Source organism: Astyanax mexicanus, chromosome 13, assembly GCF_023375975.1.
Source record: "Astyanax mexicanus isolate ESR-SI-001 chromosome 13, AstMex3_surface, whole genome shotgun sequence".
Classification (NCBI taxonomy): Eukaryota; Metazoa; Chordata; class Actinopteri; order Characiformes; family Acestrorhamphidae; genus Astyanax; species Astyanax mexicanus.
The window spans coordinates 30,763,231-30,777,986 of record NC_064420.1 but is presented as its reverse complement, the minus strand read 5'-3'; the positions used below and the strand labels follow the sequence as shown (position 1 = coordinate 30,777,986).

At 35.9% G+C, this 14,756-nt stretch overlaps 1 protein-coding gene across 1 annotated transcript; it reads right to left on the bottom strand.

Moving 5' to 3' along the window:
- Positions 1–6,996: 6,996 nt before the first annotated feature.
- LOC125806739 (uncharacterized) lies at positions 6,997–14,539 on the bottom strand. The gene is made up of 5 exons (XM_049486354.1): positions 14,343–14,539; positions 11,264–11,351; positions 9,808–9,975; positions 9,542–9,637; positions 6,997–7,942 (listed from the first exon to the last, which is right to left on the bottom strand). The coding sequence occupies exons 1-5, from the start codon at positions 14,537–14,539 to the stop codon at positions 7,625–7,627; spliced, it is 867 nt and encodes a 288-aa protein (XP_049342311.1). The 3' UTR covers positions 6,997–7,624.
- Positions 14,540–14,756: the final 217 nt, after the last annotated feature.

Here is a 14,756-nt window from a genome sequence, read left to right as displayed (position 1 = left end):
TGTTTTAAACAAATCTGGTTCTGCTTTTAAGAAGGCTTGATACAAAAATTTGATTCAAACAGTGGTTGTTTATTCTGTTTATTCTGTAAAGCTCATATCCACAATGTAGTAGTCTAGACTAAACTGGTTTGCTTTGGATAATAAAGCAGATGAATATGGATTTTAATGTTATAGTTTACAGTAGTAACATGTAAAAAAGCAAAAATAGGCAGCCACGGTTCTTGTGTTCTTGCCAGGTTACTTGTAAAGAACATTGTTCTTGTCCTTGGTATTGAATAGATACCATTTGCTATAGTTTGGTTTTCTCTTGATTTGTTGAAGTGAGTGGTGCCATCATACTGTGATCTGAAGAGCTCTCTGAGGCCATCAGGAAGAAGGTAGAAAATGCATATTAATCTGGGAAGGGATTTAAAAAGATCCCAAAATGAAGATCAAATATCCATATGTCTATCCATCCATAAATAGTACAATTACAGGACATTAGTAGCATGATTCCCTTAGCAAGTTTGTACATGTATACTCTAATAAAACATGGATTTTACATTCCCAAGAGCTGTAACACAATATGCTTAGGCATGTATTCCAATTATAAGAACATATGGCCCCATAAGACTACACATCTCTGTTTCTGCATCACTACAGCTTCACTTTAATGTGATGTGTGAATGCATGTATCTTAATATTAAGTGTTTTTAGGAGTTTTCTTGACATAAATGTTTTTTTTTGTGTTTCATGTGTTTTCCCAAAAACGTTAGGCTTTATGGCCCTATCTTACACCTTGCGCAAGGCGCATCGTGATGCTCATTGCTATCTTAAAGCCCGCCAACAGTCTGCGCCTTTAAAACAGCATCTAAGTTCAGGAATTTATACATGCTGATGGGCGTGGTAGTCTCGAAAGGAGGTGTGTTCAGGTAAATTTCTTGTGTATTGCTATCTTGGCAGCGGAAAACACTGGTACACCACTGCCCGATTTAATCCCTGACAACAGTCAACAGTCAGACGTTCATACTTACCTTAGTTGGCTTTTAAAGGGAATGGCAAGTGACACTCCAAACACACCCATGATTCATTAAGAAAATTACTAAATGCCTTTTTCACATTTCAAGCTAAGCAAGGTGAATTTTTTTGCATCCTCAGAATAATGAAGACACACACTGACACCAGGAGACCAATGCTATATCACTTATTTTTTGACCAATCACTTGCTTCCTCCTGCCTGTAAAAGAACATGACATTGTTCTGGTAGAACTTCCTGCAAACAAGTTTTGGTTTATGTTCCTACATTTTCTTTTCGCTAAGCTGTTGACAGTAACATATACTTTGTCCAAACAGTTGGTTCGTTTTTGCCTTAGTTGTCTTCCATGGCCTTTTTACAGACCTTTTTTTTTGTGTTGCTGAGCTCAGTGGTCCAGCTAAGTGGTCTATGATCAGGAGATCGCTGGTGCGAATCCTGGTCATGCAGCTTGCCATCAGCTGCCGGAGCCCTGAGAGAGCACAATTGGCCTTGTTCTTTCTGGGTGGGTAGATGGTGCTCTTTCCCCTTATTACTTCTAGGGTGATGTTGATCAGCACAAGGCGTCTGTGAGCTGATATATCGGAACCGAGTTGCTGCGCTTTCCTCAGAGAGCTCTGTGATGCTATTCGGCAATGCTGCATCAGCTACAGTTTAAAAAGAGGCAGTAGCTGAGTTTGTATTGGAGGAGGCATGTGCCAGTCTTCAGCCTCCTTGTGTAAAGGGATCACTTTTAGATCACATTTAGTAATAAATATTTATTTAAAAAAAGAATGAAGCAGATTATTGATTTTTCCACTTCTATATTGTGTCTTTTCAGCCTAATGATGACCTCCGTCACTTCAAGCATCAATAACACCTCTCTTTTCTGCATGTTTAAAGCTCCTGTGAACAGCTACCACATGCTAATTCATCACTCGGAATCAAATTCTGACCTTTGCTGTCCCTAATTTATCATGGAATAATGAGGGAACAGGTCACACCTGGCCATGAATCAGTCAACTGTCCATCTTATTTTGAGTCTGTGAAAATGGGAGCATGTGACAAATAGCTGTAATTCCTAAAAGGTCAATGGATAAAAAAAAAATCCCCTAAATTAAAGCAGAAGGTCTGAAGGCAAATTTGCAAAAACTATGCCGCTGTCCAAATACTTACACCAAAGAACCCAGGATTGAATATCACCACACTCCCTTTTGAACATTCACACTTGGAGGTATGGTGTCCCTTATTGGCATACTTATTGGCATAAAGGGGTAGGTGTAACCTAGCGTTAGGCTAACATAGTCCTCCAAACAGAGATTTTTCAGACTTAAATTACAAATTAAGGTTCATAAGAAGGTCACCAGTAATCCAGCTAACAGAGAACATTGTAAGAATGTTTGGCAACATTTTGAAAAGGGTCCAGAAATGATGATCCAGGAACCTTCTGGAAACATTCCCTGAAAAAAATAGTTCTAAGCACATCCAGAAAACCTGGCTGATTTAACGTTCTAAGAAGACTAACTGTAACATTTAGAAAACATTCTACTAACAAAAAACTGTTAGCTGGGAAGGTGGCTGTACAAACGACCCACAAAACCCACAAATGTAGTATTTTCTTTGTTAAAAATATAATAATTCTTGCATTATCTTAGTTTAATGTGGGTTCAATGTATTATGGGCCTTTTTTCATAACAACCATAACAATGCTATTTTATCTGCATTTGGCTTGAGATTTATCAGACTGATTAAACTGAAGATTACTTTTAAGTTTCTATATGATTATGTAATGTGTAAATCTATTATTTAAAAAACATGATTTAGCTTCTAATTTTTACTTTTCTTTTTTTAAGATTTAAGCTGTTTTTTAAACACAGGTCAGACAAGTGCAGATACAAAACATATAATTTATTAAAGAAGGGGTTGGCTGTATAAGAATAGTCAGGGACAAGCAGGGTCAAGAACACAAATGGCAGCATAAACAAACAACATACCAGAGTGCGCAGACAAAGAGGTCATACACAGTTTATCCAAAACAAGGTAAAAAAGGGCAAAGCAAAGGGATGGTCAAAAAAACTAAAATAGGTCAGTACTGAATTAGCTAACAAACTAAAGGCTAAGCAAAAGAGAAAGCGAGAGAGCAAAATGGGTCAGAAACAAAAGGTCAAACACAAAGAGAACACGAGTTAGAAGAACTATGTAAAATAGATTTAATGTAAAATGAGGAGTAGGTGAAAGCAGGGGCTATTTATACAGCAGAGTCCAGGTGTAAGCAATCTCAATAGCAAGGTGAGCTGGAATGCAGGTGCATTTTGGGAAATTGAGTCTCTTTTAGGAGAACTACAGTCAGTGGCAGGCAGACAGACAGTGACTGGCGGTACGGGGTCATATAATATATTTTTTATGATTTTAACTTTTGCACATAGCATTTCAATGTAGTTAAAATAGCCATTACACACAGGCTCATGCTCCCTCAGGAGCACCTTCAATTGAATATCAAGAGTAGGTACTGGTCCACTATGGACTAACTCCCTCTAAGAAAGGTCTGCAGACCACTAAATGATGCTTCACATGGTCTAAACCCTCAAGATTCAATATTTTCTATGTATTATAAAACATGTGCCTCAGAATTATCTTACAAATCTGCACACACATTTAGTTTTCTTGTATTTTAACAGCATTCTTTTTTTACAAAAGCAGTCAGCAGTTGTCCAGGGAATTGATTTGTCTTGCTGTGATAAAAACGCAGCATTAGCTTAAGCAGTGCTTTAAACTACTGCATCAAACAGATGCAGAAGATCGGGACTACCGCAGCCCCAACCTTCCAGCAATTTCCCATTTCTTAAATATTCATGTGCGACTGTGAGATAATTAAGCAATAAAGCATGAGAGGGTACATTACCATCAATAACATCGCAGGAGTGGATTGGCCACAGTGAGAGAAGGAGAGTTATTATTACATCATACTGATAGACTGGAGAAAAGCGCATTGAAAAAGAAAACTGAAGAAAAGTTAATAAAAGACAGACTGATGCTGAAATTCTTAGCAAACTATGTGGGAAACTATTTGGTATATGGAATATTTGCATGCATTTCTTAGATATTTAAGTGAATGTTAGTTATATGCTTAATTTTAGTAAAGCTGGTGTTATTGCTGTTATTGTTAGTTTACAATATTTGGATGCAAATTAGGCAATTTTTGGATGTACACTAAGAGAAAACCTGGTTTTAATAGTTTAGAACTTTTCATTACAGTTTAATTTTCTTCCAAAAAAATTCAGTTAGTTTTAATTCATTTTTAGAATGGGTTTGCTAGTTTGTATATTAGTGCTTAGTTACATATAACACACACACACACACATATATATATATATATATATATATATATATATATATATATATATATATATATATATATATATATATATATATATATATATATACAGTCATATGAAAAAGTTTGGGCACCCAAGCTTTTGCATATTTCAGGCGACTCTGTTTGTGGCGTGCTTGCAGAAATGGCTTCTTTGGCATCACTCTCCCATACAGCTTCTCCTTGTGCAAAGTGCGCTGTATTGTTGACCGATGCACAGTGACACCATCTGCAGCAAGATGATGCTGCTGCTCTTTGGAGGTGGTCTGTGGATTGTCCTTGACTGTTCTCACCATTCTTCTTCTCTGCCTTTCTGATATTTTTCTTGGCCTGCCACTTCTGGGCTTAACAAGAACTGTCCCTGTGGTCTTCCATCTCCTCACTATGTTCCTCACAGTGGAAACTGACAGGTTAAATCTCTGAGACAACTTTTTGTATCCTTCTCCTGAACAACTATGTTGAACAGTCTTTGTTTTTAGATCATTTGAGAGTTGTTTTGATGAGCCCATGATGCCACTCTTCAGAGGAGATTCAAATAGGAGAACAACTTGCAATTGGCCACCTTAAATACCTTTTCTCATGATTGGATACACCTGGCTATGAAGCTCAATGAGGTTACCAAACCAATTTTGTGCTTCAGTAAGTAAAAAGTAGTTAGGAGTATTCAAATCAATAAAATGACAAGGGTGCCCATACTTTTGCACCGGTCAAATTTTGGTTTAATGCATATTGCACATTTTCAATCCTGAAATATTACTGTGTCCATCAGTTATTAGATATATCAAACTGAAATGGCTGTTGCAAACACCCAAATATTTAGAACTAAAAATGATTAAGATTAATAGGGGTGCCCAAACTTTTTCATATGACTGTATCATATTTAGTTACTGCACTGTAAAACCCAATAAGTTAAGTAAACTCAAAAAATTTGGTGAAACTGATTACATAAAAATTATTAATTGATAGTAACTCAACTTTGTAAGTTAAAGAAACTGTTTTATTTAAGTACCATTTACTAAATAATTTTAAGTTATAATAACTTGCAATTTTACATAGAAGAAACTCTCTTATTTAAGTACCTTGTACTAAAAAATTTAAAGCTATATGAACTTACAATTTTTAGTAGAATAAACTTTCTTATTTAAGTACCTTCTACAAAGTAATTTTAAGTTACATTACCTTACACTTGTAATCTAAATAAATACTTTTTATTGAGTTATTACTAGATAATTTTAAGTTCAAAGTACACAATTAAATAATGTATAGGTAACGAAATCTTTTTATTGCATTTACTTGAAAACATTTCTCGTTAAAACAACAACAACAAAAAAAAACTAATTCACAGTAGTTTAAAAAAGTTTTTTTGAACCTGTTAGAAATGTACAGGGGTTAGACAATGAAACTGAAACACCTGTCCTTATTTTAGTGTGGGAGGTTTCATGGTTAAATTGGAGCAGCCTGATGTCCAATCTTCATTAATTGCACATTGCACCAGTAAGAGCAGAGTGTGAAGGTTCAGTTACGTTTACGCATCTGTGACAAGGACAGCAAGTCTGTGGTCTAAAACCAGGTGTTTCAGTTTCATTGTCCAACCCCTGTATTTACTTGAACACATTTTAAAATAAAAACAAATATGTCAACAGTTAACTAACTTTTTATTTACACATACAATGAAAAACTATAAAAATAGAAATTACTTGAATTAATCACAAACAGTACATAAGGAAATGCCTGAGGAAATGGATCAATCATTTTTAGAAGTGGAGAATACGAAAAAAAAAAAAAGTATAAGAAAATGTGTCAAATAATCAGGTCACAACAATAAATATATATATATATATATATATATATATATATATATATATATATATATATATATATATATATATATATATATATAAGCTTAATTATACAGCCTTTTAACACAAGGATTTCTAAAGTGTGCCTTCTCTAATAGAAAAAGTGAGCACCAAAAAAAAAAAAAAAAAAATCCGTTCCTCTAATAATTCATTGTTTTTGCAGAATGACGCATTAGGGGTTTTGTGTAGCAATGCAAAAATAAATTAATAAAATACATTAAAAAAAATCCCACTTCAAGAGTAACTCACTAAAACCAAGTTGAACATCATTGCTGTCCAATGCAACTTCACAGGAGAGAGGGAGAGAAAAAAACTTATTATGGTATGGTCATTTTGGAAAATTTCTACAGGGCAATTAATAAATACATTTTGACAGCGTAAGGCAGGGTTGCTAAACCTCTCCATATTGGCCCAGTGTGGCTGCAGATTTTTATTCAAACCAACCAGCAACACACCTGATTCTACTAGTTTAATCCATTAGTCAGTCTTCAAACAAATAAGAACATGAGCTTCTGCTTTGCAGGAAAAAAAAACAACCTGCAGTCACACCAGCCCAATGTGGACAGAGTCGACACCCCTGGTGTAAGGGACAGTTTTGTGTGTTTAAATTACATAGTTTAAAAAAAAAACTGGACAGTCACTGGACAGTTTTTTTTCTGCATCTGGTGAATAATAGTCCCATTAATATAATTTGTACTTTTGGGCATAATATTATTGAATCATCAAAATCATCTTTACTCCCCTGACATTTTTTTAACACAACACCAGACTAATTTTAACACAACCTCCACTCATAGTTCAGTCTAGTTAACACAAAATAAACTTGATGATCATAGCAGTAGAAAATGTACAGCACTGGCTACATTCATACAGCAGGTAAAATGGACCAAATACAATTTTTCCTAATATGTATCATTTTTGTCTGACATTCAATTCCAATTTGGCACACATTGATATGTGTTAATGAAAATCATTAAAATTTAAAATTGAAGTTTAACGCAAGAAAGTAACTCATAACACTAGCGCTCATTTCTTTCTTATTATTCCTTTAAAATTGAACAAGAAAATAACATTTGGGCCACGCTACCTGCTCTCCACCGGTTTTGCACTGGTAAAACTGTTTTTTTCTGCAAGTAAAACCAAGAACACATACAATACATAGGTATAAAAAGTATTGGGATCCTTACAGAAGCTTTTATGGCATTGCTTTCAGCAGATTGAGAGTCCTGCTGGTAGTGATGAGCAGAGCGCTGAACACTTCTGTGCACTACTCCCTTCAGCAATCAGAAAACCAAACTCTAACATAACATGGCTGGACACATGGGACTGAATGTAATAACTGAACCATGTCCAGACACTTGCATGAATTAGCAACGGTGTAACATTTCTTCATACTTCAATTTACTCCACTGCCAACAGCTCGTTTTTAAGGGTCAACACTCTGGGCCTCAACTTTCCATCCTCCAGTCCCATCAAGACTTTCTGGGTGAAGTCAAAAGTGTTTGCTAACTCTTTTGGGTAACTTAGATGCAGTGCGTACATAAGTCCAAAAAGCGTGACAAATGCATCAGCTAATGTGGGGTGTTCGATAACAATGTTACCCTCAAGCACAACTGCAATCCTCTCTGGACAGAATGGCGTGGCATCAGTTGAATTGGCACTGATTGAGAGGAGACCAATTGGCATGTCATCAATGTCGGGTTCATCAGATTGGGACACCTGAAGAGAGATGTATTGTGTTACTTTATATTTCCAAAGGAAAAAAAAAATCTAAAGACTACATAACATCATAGCATAAAATAAAACATAAAACGTGACATCAACTGGTGTATGTATAAACAAACATTTGGACATTTTATAATTGTCATGTAATTTTTTATGGATGATATAGTCCCAGGATTAATCATGAGAAACATTTATCACGTATTTGTGTACACAAATATACATATTACGTATATTTGATTGTTTTAAAATTAAGTCAGCTCAATCACGTTAATGAGCTCTCCTTCCAAATTGATCAGAAAGGATCCTAATTTTTGGGTAGCGCATCAGATCATATTTACCAAATAATTATATTTGATTTACACATGTTCACTTCCTACTCTCCTATCTCAGATGGAGCAGACAGGAGAAACAGTGTACCTGTTTAAAAGTCTTCACTTACACATGCAAATAAACACTATGCTATTATCAATGTTGTCAAAAACGATTGTCATGTTTATCGTATGATAAATCGATAACGAAATTATGCACCAGGCCTAGTTAGAGTTTTTTTACTGCTTGAAGAAGGGCAAGAAAATATCATTGATATCATATCGTATCACAATGTTTTGCACCCCCAATATATTTTTTATTCAGATTTTATAACATGGATTAGAGTATCAGCTACATAAGCCTACAGACAAATTTATTTAAAATGTAGGTACACGTCAATGAAGAAAAGAAGAAATAGCTTTAATCTGCCTTCCAGAGAAGAGAAATTGAGGTTAAAGTGGACAAGAAACACCATGGATTTTTTTACAGGTTTTCTACAGAATTAAACATGCTGGAATTCACTTTGGGGAAATTTTAGATAAAAAATATTTACATGGTAAATTACAATATTTTATTTGCTATTATTGAATAATTTAGCTTTAGATTGCTGTTGCCCCTATGGTAGTGATAACATCACAAGTTTTGTTAGTAGAAATTCGTAGATATATCGTTAGACAGATAACTGCCTTTTTAAAAAACATGAAGCCATGATGGCTGATACTTGCCAATATTTCAAACGGATATTTATTGTAGGCTGGAAAAGTACCAAGTGATGCTGGATGTGCTGCTACAATTGGCCAACACTGGCAGTGCTACTTTAAAATGTATTAACTTAAGCACATGTGTAATATTGGATATCGGCTCAAAATTCCCACATCGGTTCATCTCTATTATGGGTGTTTGGATGGATGTCTTGCATTTAGCCTTGTCAATTATACCTCTTTTGCACAGTGGAGCTGTGTCTAGGTGGTGGATATGGGTTAAAGATCAAGACCCTGACAATTTTGTCTTCCCCATTTTGTTAAAAAAATAAAAATAAATAAAAAACTGCTCAAGCAGGACTGTCCATTTCTTTTTATTTAGTGTGACTCCTTGTAACTGAGTACATTATATTACTTATTCTCTGTATTTATTATCTGTGTGGATGTAATCTATATCATTGGTTCGCTGCTCAAAGTTCTACACAAAAACAAAAATGTCCTTGTCATCATGCAGATTAGGTTGGATACTAATAACCATTATTACAATTGATTTTATGATTAACAAAACAGCATGCTTACTTACATTCCACGTCTTCAGAAAACTGGAGTCGTCCTCATGAAGATAGGCAGGAAGAGCGCGGAGGACAGCAGCACGTCTGACATGCACATCAACTTGCTCCTTAAGCATGAAAACATTTTTTAACTTTTGGTCATGCTTGTCATTACAGCCACACTCCACTATGATTACGTTATACTATAACCATGTATTTATAAATGAAATGTAATCAAACAAATGCTATAATACACCATAGCATATTATTCAGGTATCACAAAGTGCAACCAACTGACCTGGAGGTCATATATTCTGAAGAGCTGACACCAAACTTCAGACACTTTTCCAGCACGTCCTGCTTTAATCCTGAACAAGCTCAGAAGATGAGGGGCATGTCTGTCCAACTCAGCATAGAAGTGGTTTTTTAGGTTGACGTTTGTAATTCTATGAAATTCTGCACAGATCTGCAAAAAAAAAAAGTTCAGGTCAGAATATATGTGCGTAGTGCATGTTGTCCTGTAGAGAAAAAAAATACTGGCAAACACGTTCATATCACATTTATTGGAAAATATGCAAATTTCTCTACCATACTGTAAATATGGGTAAAAAGATACGATCACTACGCACAAATTTTGGTACACACAGTGGCCATGAAAGAAAGGACAGTATCTGCTATAAATCTGATACAAGATATTGAATTAGTGTAGTAAGGAAAATATTTTTACCTGTGAATCTACTTTTAAGGCAGGCCAGCGTTCCAGAACATCACCCACACGAGTTTGTAATATTTTTGTTTGTTTTTGATTAAATTTGTAATGGATGAACGATAAACGCAAATATGATTAATAATAATTATTAAAATCCCAACCAAGGCATTTTTCGCCCTAAATGTTTATTTTCTTAAAGGATATACTGCTAAATATGCTAAATAAGTGAAAAGCAGAGATTTTAAGCTTTAAATGGTATATTGTATATCTATATTGAGCCTATAACTGTTCATAACTATTCAGAAACAAAACTACATATGAAATATTATAAATTTCTGGCCCTCCGGCGGGCCAGGGCGTGTTAAGAGGTTAAAAAAAAATAAAAGAAAGGGGTTAAAGGCGGGAGCTGGCTCAGCTATAAAGCATCTGGGGCTAGCTAGCTAAGCTAAGCTAAGCTAGCGCCAGAAGCCCTATTAGCGATAGCTTTTTAAAATTAATAATACATTTTAATAAACTTTTCTATTTTTATATAACGATTTTAACCAATGTTACCCCCCAACATTTAAATGTATGAACGTTTTGTCTCATCTTAAGGCGGGAAGTGGCCTGACAAGAAGGCTTAGCTAGCTGAAAATAAGGGGTGGCCGTAATAGGGGCCTGCTAGCTAGTAAGCTAACGTTAGCGCTAGCTAGCTAGCTAACAATTTTAGCTAATGTTACCCCACGACATTTAAAATATATGCACAGCTGATTCAGCAATGTAAACTCTGAGACAATGAAAAATAATGAATTAAATATTAATATGCTGGCTTCTACTAGTTTAGCTAGCTAGTTAGCGTTAGCTAGTTTAGCTAGCTAGTTTAGCTAGCTAGTTAGCGTTAGCTACTTTAGCTAGCTAGCTATCAGTTTCCACCATTGAGATGGTGGAGATGGTTTATACATACATAAATATTAGCAAATAATGCATTAAATATTCAATGTAGTACACGAGGTAGCTAAAACACCAGTAAAATATGAATATGGGGCAAAATCACCAGATAACTCACCTCATTCAGGAGCCCAAAAAACAAAATGCCCGCCTGAAGCGAGCAGAGCAAGTATGGCGCACTTGCCCAGGAGAATGTGTAGGAGGAGCTTCGTCAGGTCAGGTGGCATTGCTGTAAAATTATTTGAGTTCAGTGACACAGACAAATTAAAATGATTGAGCACAAAAACCTTAAAATGTTAAAATAGTACAGATTATGTTGAAAATTTGAGTCAAATTAACTTCTTACTTGTTTTTGAGTTATTACAACCTATTTAATTTATCAAACTTGTACTGTTCGGGTTTACAGTGTGTGAAACAACCAACTATCCACAAAAACTGTAACAGTCCACTAGCTAGCAGCCTTAAGTGCCAAATATATGTGATATAGAGAAACACATGAACAAACTCAGAAACCCAATAAACTCTACAGGTTTCACTCATTTTCACCAAAACCATCAACTCAGAAATGAAGTAGGAAATGAACACCCAGCACTAGATACAGATACAGCTTTTTTTTCTTTTTTTTTTTTTACCATATCAGCGCAGAACTAACTATACTGTACCTCACATATATAATTGTCATTATCATTTCAACAATAGGAATCCTCTTTATTTTTGAAAAAAAAAAGGTGCTGTGTAGTAGAAAAATATATATATATGATATCTGTTTTTGTTTATGTTCCATTCCATGTGATCTTGCCTTGCTTTTTGGAGCCTTAACATATAGATTATATATTAGCTCATTTTTAAATGTGAGGGGACCTGAAGGTAATGTCTTGTGACTAACACTGGGGTAGTGATGCAGTTGTGATATTTATGCCGTGATAGTGATGCTGGTCAAGGTTTTTTTTTTTTTTTTTTTTTTTTTTTTTTACATGTGCACTCTCTCTCTCACTTGCTTGCTTTTAAAGAGGAATTCTGGGACATTGAATATCATTTACAGGCATTAGGGAGCCCCTATTTAAATACGGAAAATTCATTGAACTTCCATGATAGGTGGGACCTCAATATAGGAAACAGTTGTAACTGTGCTTTTTTAACTATACTTCTTAGCACTTAATACTAATGCAGCTGCAGCACACTTTTTAATGAATGGTAATACGTGACATTTCCAAAATGAACTGTGACTAAGAAGCAAGGCAAATTATCTAATTAAAATCCCTTTCCTAGTAACACCTGCCTAAAGGGTGCTAAAACCACCAAGGACAAATCTTTTTTTCACACCTGGAATTAACCAAAGAGCATGCTAATAGATGCGAACACACCCCACACTGCACTTGAGTGCACTTTTCTCCTTATTTAATGCAGGCTAATGTGTGATATTATTGGTACAGCATGTGAAATTATTGTCTTAGCATTTCTGCTAGATTGATTAATTACTAGTATATTTATAGGCTGATAATACGAGTTAACGAGGCATTATTGTGACGAAGCGGATACTCAGAAGGGACTACGCGACGGATTAATTAGCTGCAGTAGGAAACGTGCAGGAAGACGAGGAAGTTTAATTAGGTTAAGGTCACACTGCGAGGCCTATTCATTTGCTGTGATAAAGATTTTTATTAACAGATTCATTAGTACTGAACTATACCGTAGATGCTATTAAATATTGTATTAGAGTATCTCATTGTTTTGTTGTGCTGATATTTGCAGTTGTAATATTGTGAAAAGTGTATTTGCCAAATTTTTTAAACATTTATTTTGTGAAATATAATGTATTTCTTTGTTGTATATTGTATACATGTTGTATTATTACAGCATTAAATATTTCACTCATTGAATAAAAAAAAAAAAGTTCTTAATGTTTTACAGCTTTGTAAGTGCTAGCCATGGGATTAAAACAACATGTAACACATATTTTGACCATTGCCTGTTACCATGATGATTGAGAAAATACTGCATTGTTGTTTAAATACACAGTCCAATCGAAATACTATGACCACCTCCTGATTTATACATAAATAGCTATATTTTGCAGCTTCTTTTTCCATATAGGAGCACTTTGTAGTTCCTTATTTAAAGATACATTTAAAGACATAACACTAGGAGGGTGAAGACTAGCACATGCCTCCTCCAATACATGTGAAGTCAGCCACCGCCTCTTTTTGAACTGCTGCAGATGCAGCATTGCTAAGTAGCATCACAGTGCGCTTGGAGGAAAGCACAGCAACTTGGTTCCAATACTTCAGCTCACAGATGCCTTGTGCTGATCGACATCACCCTTTGAAGTGATGAGGGGAAAGAGCACCAGAGAGAGCATAAACAATTGTGCTTTCTCAGGGCTCTGGCAGCTGATGGCAGGCTGCATGGCCAGGATTCGAGCCAGCAATCTCCTGATCAACAGTGGCAGAGCGGGTACTATTTGAATCTTGGATCATGGTGGCATGTTGGTAGTGTTTATAGCAGTGTGTGTTGGACTCTGAAAGTATGAGTAGATCAGACACAGCAGTGCTGCTGAAGTTTTTTTAAACACTGTGTCCAATCACTGTTCACTGGAGGAAATTAGACGCCCTATAAGTTTATAAGTACAGGTTAATTAATCTACAGTTACAGTAGATACAGCAGTCAGGAGTCTGTAGCATAAGCATTTGTGGCCATACTGCTGTATTCTTTTTCTTCTTCAATTGTTTAATGTGTGATGAAACTAGATGCACATCAGGTGCACGTAGCCTGATGTGCACCTCCCCACCTAAATACAGCTCTGGAAAAAAATAAGAGACCACTTAAAAATTATTTTGGTTTGACCAAATTGAAAACCTCTGGAATATATTCAAGAGGACGATGGATGATCTCAAGCCATCAAACCAAGCTGAACTGCTTGAATTTCTGCACCAGTGGCAGAAAAGTGGCATAAAGTTATCCAAAAGCAGTGTGTAAGACTGGTGGAGGAGAACATGCCAAGATGCATGAAAACTGTGATTAAAAACCAGGGTTATTCCACCAAATATTGATTTCTGAACTCTTAAAACTTTATAAATATGAACTCCACTTCTGAAAGCACAAATATTAAAGGTCATTTATAGAGATGGATAACCTTGAAGCTGCCTCTGGTGCAGGCGACCAGCAGTTCACCACAGAAACTGGTGCATGAAAGGAACCCGGGGAGCTGGCACTGAAGGAACTTGTTGCACTGGAACTGGGGGGACCGGCACAGCAGGAAGCACTGGCTTGGAGATGGAAGCAGCTGGGACCACTGGCTAGGAAACACGATTGGCTTAGTGTAGGGACTGAATTGGGCCAGGGTGCCGGCGCAGAAGCAACCAATATGGGGGCTGGCACCGTGGCGCGTGGACATGCTGGCTTGCTAGCCTCCTCTAGAGTCCAGAAACCATCAAATGCTCTCCCAAGATATCTTGGGCAGTGAGGGAGTAGCCTTGCTTTTAAAAGCCCACGCATAAACGTGTCACCACAAGAGAGGCTAACCTAGATAAGAAGCTGTAAAAGCTGTAAAAACCTGACCCCAGTTTAAAAAAAAACTGAAGACATTTGCTTCTGCATGGCTAAAATAAACA

Coding starts and splice junctions, on each gene's coding strand:
- LOC125806739 (XM_049486354.1), bottom strand. CDS start 14,539: ATGTCCACGCGCCACGGTGCCAGCCCCCATATTGGTTGCTTCTGCGCC. Junction 9,638..9,807: donor TCAGAATATATGACCTCCAG/GTCAGTTGGTTG, acceptor TTCATGCTTAAG/GAGCAAGTTGATGTGCATGT. Junction 7,943..9,541: donor GTTTTCTGAAGACGTGGAAT/GTAAGTAAGCAT, acceptor ATCTCTCTTCAG/GTGTCCCAATCTGATGAACC.